The sequence below is a fragment of the Canis lupus genome, chromosome 17 (assembly GCF_011100685.1).
Source record: "Canis lupus familiaris isolate Mischka breed German Shepherd chromosome 17, alternate assembly UU_Cfam_GSD_1.0, whole genome shotgun sequence".
NCBI lineage: Eukaryota > Metazoa > Chordata > Mammalia > Carnivora > Canidae > Canis > Canis lupus.
The window spans coordinates 53,823,055-53,829,054 of NC_049238.1; the positions used below are offsets into that span (position 1 = coordinate 53,823,055).

Here is a 6,000-nt window from a genome sequence, read left to right on the forward strand (position 1 = left end):
TCCCAACTCCTCTTCCCCTTATCAGACCTTGTTCTCAAACAGAACTCAAACTTGGTTAGATGCGGGTGTAAGTTATGGGCAACATTACAAAGGACTACCTCTCCCAGAGGGCCTCAGCTAAGACAAAAACCCCATCCTAAAGGAATGAGGCCCTCATGGCCAAATTTTAGGAAAATTGGGTGAGGAAAGTACTTGAGAGCTGTTAGAATCCTTGCTCTTGCAGTCCCCCCCACCCCCAGCCCTTCTGTATTGCCTGCTAAATTCTACTCATTGTCACAGACCAGTTCTTCCTCATGCCTTCCACATATCTCCCAGAGAGCAGGAGACCTTGTTCTTCTCAGAGCACCTTGTAAGTTGTTCCACTATTACAATGATCCTATTGCACTATAGCTTTTTGTTTGCCCTTCTTCCATCATAGGCCATGAGCCACCTGGGTGTCTCATGTCCCTGTATCCACAGCAGCTACTCCAAAAGTCCAACCTGCTAGTGACAGATCTCTGTGTGACTGATCAGCATTTCAAGAACCTGAATCCCAGGGAATGACCTCCTCACCCTGCAGATGGTGCTGTTGCTGGGTCTTTCCATTGTCTATCCCTTAGAGTGGCAGGCAAAATATGCACAACTGGCCCTGGTTTCCTTGGGTTTTTAACAGAATGGGGTGGCCCTTACATGACAAGTTATGAGCTCCAAATCCCTAAAAATCTCTCAGGTGTTTCAACTGGGAGGTGACAACTCACTTTTGTAGAATGAAATCAATTTAACAAGTTGGAATCAATATATTTTTAAAGATTTTATTTATTTATTTATTTATTTATTTATTTATTTATTTATTTATTTGAGACAGAAAGAGAGAGAGAGCATAAGGGAGGAGGAGAGTGAGAAGCAGGCTCCCTGCTGAGCAGGGAGGCCCACATGGGGCTCGATCAATGGACCCTGAGATCATGACCAGAGCCAAAAGCAGCTGCTTAACCCACTGAGCCACCCAGGCACCCTGGAATCAATATTTTTTTAAGTGAAGAACAAAATGGACTAGAACAGAACAGAATAAAAGACAAAGGATTTTGTTAAAAATCCAAGCATTCCCCAAATAATATTAAGTGTCGTCCCACGAAATCTGCGTTTCCTTTGTGTGTGTGTATGTGTGTCCGCATGTGCTCATGAGCACCAGGTCTTAGTGAATTGTGATAAAGACACATCAGAAGCCACCTTCCTGAATTAGTTGGGGGAAAGGTGCCGGTTGTCCCTGCGCTGTCTGCCTATGGCCGAGGCCTCATTTCCTGTGGATACTCACTAGGAGCTCCTCTTCTCTCATCCCTCAACAGCCACAACCCTGAAACTGGCAGAGTATTTCCCTAAACGCAGGTTTGGGGGCCAGGGAATCAAGAGGACAAAATAACTGTTTTGACGAGGAAGGAAATGCAGAGGCTTCATCCCTCTCTTTCTATGCATGGGATTCCTGGAACCATTTTTGTCCTGGACTCTGAAAAAGAGCCTGCACCTGACAAGCACCCCAGTAAACACTCCCCCTCCCCTGTCCTCACTAAGGGACCCCAGGTTCTTCCGTGGTAGGGACAGGAGTAGTGGTGGGGGGCTTGGTGCCTCTCAACCCTGTTGCTGATAGAGCTGGCCTCCCCAGGCCCAGCCCACGGGCGGAGCAACTCTATTTAAGGCAGACTCCAAAGGATCCTCAACAGGGTATCCAGCAGCTAACTAAACAGCATCTCATTTGGTTACAGCAATAGTGCAGTGCAGAGGCTAAGACTTTGCCTGCACTGGGCAATTTACCCTCTCTGTACCTCAGTGTCCCCCTATGTAAAATGAGGATAGGAACTGTGCTTATGTCACAGGAATACCGTACAGATTAAACTAGCTAATGTACACAAAGTGCTTAGAACAGTCTCTGTACACAGCAAGCATTCAATAAATATTACTGTTATTTAATTATTTCTTACCCATGTATGATGATTGGTTTTTTTCCCATGTTTATAGAGAAGAAAAAGAGACTCCGAGAAACTAGGTGACTTGCCCTGCATCATGTGCCTAGGAAAGGCAAAGCCAGAATATAAATCTAGACCTCCTGACTCTAAGTTCTGCGTCCTTCTCCCCCTAATGATGTCCACCCCAGCTTTAGCAGCCTGAGGGACATCACTATGTCCCATCAGTCTCTGCCGGCCACTCTTGGATCAAAGGTGTCTGAAGGGATGGGCAGCCCAGGGAAAGGTCCCTTCTCAGGTTTACTTTGGGGGAGATACATCCTTGGGAGAATGTGTGTGTGTGTGTGTGTGTGTGTGTGTGTGTGTGTGTGTGTGTGTGTTTGTGCTTTACTATGATGGGGAATCAGAAATGGGAGGTCATTACCTATACTGGCATTCTTTTTGAGATCTAGACTATCAGGCAGTGATGAGCATACTGGGTAGAATCCTTATGCCTTCCACGCACCTTTTCAATAAAAAAATGTCTCTTGATACCTGAGTAGGGCAATTTGAAACAGAGATGACGATATGAGTGAGGATGTCAGGACTAAGCTATGCTATATGTCCTCGTTTCTTCCAGCCTCTGATGTTTCCAAATATAGTACAAAGATCTAAAAACTGTCCCTGCTTTCTCTTTGCTTGCAATCCACAGAAGGAACTGAATTTCCACTTCCAACCCCCAGGATAAGCCTGAGGAAAAATATGACGGTACTGGTGATATTTTTAAAATGCTTAGCATTTCGTCAGCCCCAGCTCTCTGTAATAACCACCCCACCATACGTAAGTGCTCTGAAAGTAGGTGTTTGTATGATGCTCTGGAGATACTAAGGATTTTTAAGTACTTTTCAAGTCATCAAAAATGTTTTACTATATTGGAGACGGTTTTCATGGAATTTATTAGAATCTATTTTGGGGGATTCAAATGGACATGTTTTCATATATGGACACTTGGTTTATCAAAGTATTCAATTAAGTTGAGCTTTCTGATACGCTAGTTCGTGAGCTGCTGTTAATTCTCAAATAGTCCTTTCCCCCAGGTTTGTGCTTGGGCTGAGCATGGGGCTGAGAAGGGATCTTGGTGACAACTAGAGTTCCTAGCATTCACAGGTGCTCCTGAGGTGTAAGCAATCTTAAACTGTCCAGGAGGCACTGCGGAAATCGGCCCTGGGGCACTCACCAAGGATTAGAGAATGGGCCCCCGTGCTAGGCTTACAAACAGGCCATGTAATGCAGATAAAATAAGAACTGACTTCAGCATCTGCCCTGAATGCACACCAAGAACTTTCTGAAGGTAAAACAAAACAAAACAAAAATCCCGTTAATGAACTCGCAGCTAACGATTTTCACACCCGTGCAATGTAGACTGGCCCCAAATCACAAGAGGCAAAGGTCACTTCGTGATATTCTGCATCTGACCCATGGAAAGAGAAGCAAGGTCAAATACCTCCTGTGTCTCCAGGATTGCGGGGGGAAATTCAGGGAGCCAAGAGGGGGGAGTTAGCACCCCAGAATGAAACCCACAAATAATCTCTGAATTGCATTTCAGCCAGGCTTTTCAATGATAGTTTTAACATCATCTCAGAAGAATTAGTCGCTTGGGACTATTGCCCTTGAAAAGTCAAGGGGACTGTCATGTGATAGGCTTCAATCAGAACTAGGCATCATGCAGCACATCTAATTGTCCCCATTTTAGGAGGCGGGACCCACCCTTTGCTGTTCACACACCCCAGCTCTGCAGCAAGAGTATCTTCAGATTCAAACCAGACTAAAATGCAGGTGGCCTTCAGGACAGAGCCTCTGCACCCGTGTTCCCACATCCCAGCCGCCGGCCAGGCCCCGGTCACTGGGCCAATGTGGTCCGTGTGCCTCCCTGCTTACCTCGAGCACGATTTCCTTCAGCTGGAACTGTTTCTGCGCGACTTTGTCCGAAGACACGGACTCGTGGTAGTAGAGGCAAAGCACGTCGTATTTCTTCAAAACCTGCTTGAAGTTCTTCTCAGTGAGACTGACCACACGGTCTTTGCCATCATACGTGGGGAAGTTGAGCCCCTCTTCTGCCCGGCAGGAGGCCAGCAGGTAGAGCCCCGCGATGAACAGGTGTGTTCTCTTCATCTGGGAAAAGTCTCCTTTTACTTTCCCAGAAAGATTGAGTGCAGGAAAGCGGCTTGAAGACTCTCGGAGGACTGGTTGAGAGAAGTGGGGAGCAGAGAAGCAGATTTGGTCCCTCTCCTGTGTCCCTCCTGGGCCCGGGGACCGACTGTCCACCGCCGCCTGGGCTCCGCCTAGCAGTGCGCGTGGGCTCAGGACACACGCGAGCGGAGACTGAGGGCCAGGCTGGGCGGCCCAGCCCCAGATACCTCGCATAGCTCGGCCCAGCCCCTGTCTCATCAGGAACTCCATTTTTAGGATGCAGTTGTTTCAGGCTAAAAATAAATCATGCAATGAATAAAAAAGTTAGATATGACACTGTTGAGGGATTCGCTGATACAGTCGGCCAGAGTGGTGGAAAGGGAGGAGGTAGGAAGGAAAGCGGAGAACGTGTGCATGAGAAATAAGGAGGCCAGCAAGGTCAAGAAAGAGAAATAAGCTCAAAAAGGAGGAAGAGAAGATGAGACGGGAGAGAGGTGGGACAGTGGTGGAACAGCCAGTGGAGATGTGTGCACAGACACAGGGCCACCCAGACCTCGGATTCATTCAATTACTATAGGGAGAGAATCCAGCCTGTCCCCTCCTGGTGGGCTGCTTGTCCCCTACCTCCTCACTGCTCACACACGAACCAAGTGCAGCCCCCGAGGTGAACTTTATGTTCTGCACCTGCCTTTCTCTGCCTCCCATCCCCTCTTCTTGGGAACGGGGCCTGGGCTGGCCCCGTGCCATGCATGCTCACACGGCTCTGCCAGGCACCAGGCGAGGGATAGAGGGACACCCTTCCTGGCAGCCCACCCAGGGCCACACTTCCTCTTCTTCTACCCCTGCCCACACCTGAACACTCTTGACACCAGGATGACCCATCCCTATTTTAAAATAAATTTCAGGGGCACCTGAGTGGCTCAGTTGGGTAAGCCTCCAACTCTTGATTTTGGCCTAGGTCGTGATCTCAGGGTCATGGGATTGAGCCCCATGTCTAGCTCCATGCTCAGTGGGAGTCTCCTTGAGATTCTCTCCCTCTCCCTCTGCCCCTCCCCATCCTCTCTCTCTCTAAAATAAATACATAAAATCTTAAAAAAGAAATTTAAAAGTATTTTACATAAAAGTTCAGCAGCCTTCCTCAGAAACCCTCTTCGTTTTTTTTGCTACCATCTCTGTCATATATTTTTTTTTTTTTACCTGAGCCCCTAATACATTGTTTTTGTTTCTTTCCTCTTCATTAAAAACAGACTGGTACACAGAGCCTAGAAGTTGGACAGATGGGACTTCTAATTCCCATTCTGCCTTTTACTAGCTGAATGCACTTTGGAGGGTCACTCACTTTCTCCAGTTCTCAGTTCCCCCTTGTCAAATGGGGATAATTATGACCATATTGTAAGGTTTAGCACAGAGAAATGGAAAATCATTGTACAAAGCAGGTACCCAGATATGGTAGCTATCATTCTTACTTCATTCTTGGCTGGAGATGGTGGAACATAGGTTATTATAATACTTGTCAGTTTCTAACAATAACAGTTTGTGAATCCTTTTCTGTTCCATTTTCTCCTTGAATCCAGCAGACAATTGGGGCAGAAGCGATTAGTGCTCATTTTCCAGGTGAGCTGAGATTCAGAAAGATTAGCAACTTGTTTGAGACTGCCAACGTGAGGACTCAGGAGCCCAGTGCTCCTGGCTGCTTGAACTCTGACTCAGGGCAATTCCTCTGCAAACATCCCTTTTCTTAAGTGGCTCCTCAACCATCTCTTCTGGTCAAAGAATAGTCTAGTCATGTCTTTCCACTCTTTAGAGTGATCTATGGCTCTTAGAATTCAGACCAAATTTTTGTCTTCCTTTGGCTTGGAAAACCAGCTTTGGAAAGAGTGAGGACTCTGTCATGCAC

General features: G+C 47.0%; 1 protein-coding gene across 1 annotated transcript in view; it reads right to left on the bottom strand.

The window, feature by feature from the left end:
• CASQ2 (calsequestrin 2) overlaps positions 1 to 4,287 on the bottom strand; it is a 65,374-nt gene extending 61,087 nt beyond the window's left edge. Inside the window, 1 exon segment of the mRNA NM_001313816.1 lies at positions 3,852 to 4,287. Within this exon segment, the coding sequence (NP_001300745.1) occupies positions 3,852 to 4,085 (234 nt within the window). The 5' untranslated portion in view covers positions 4,086 to 4,287.
• Between the last annotated feature and the right edge of the window lie 1,713 nt (positions 4,288 to 6,000).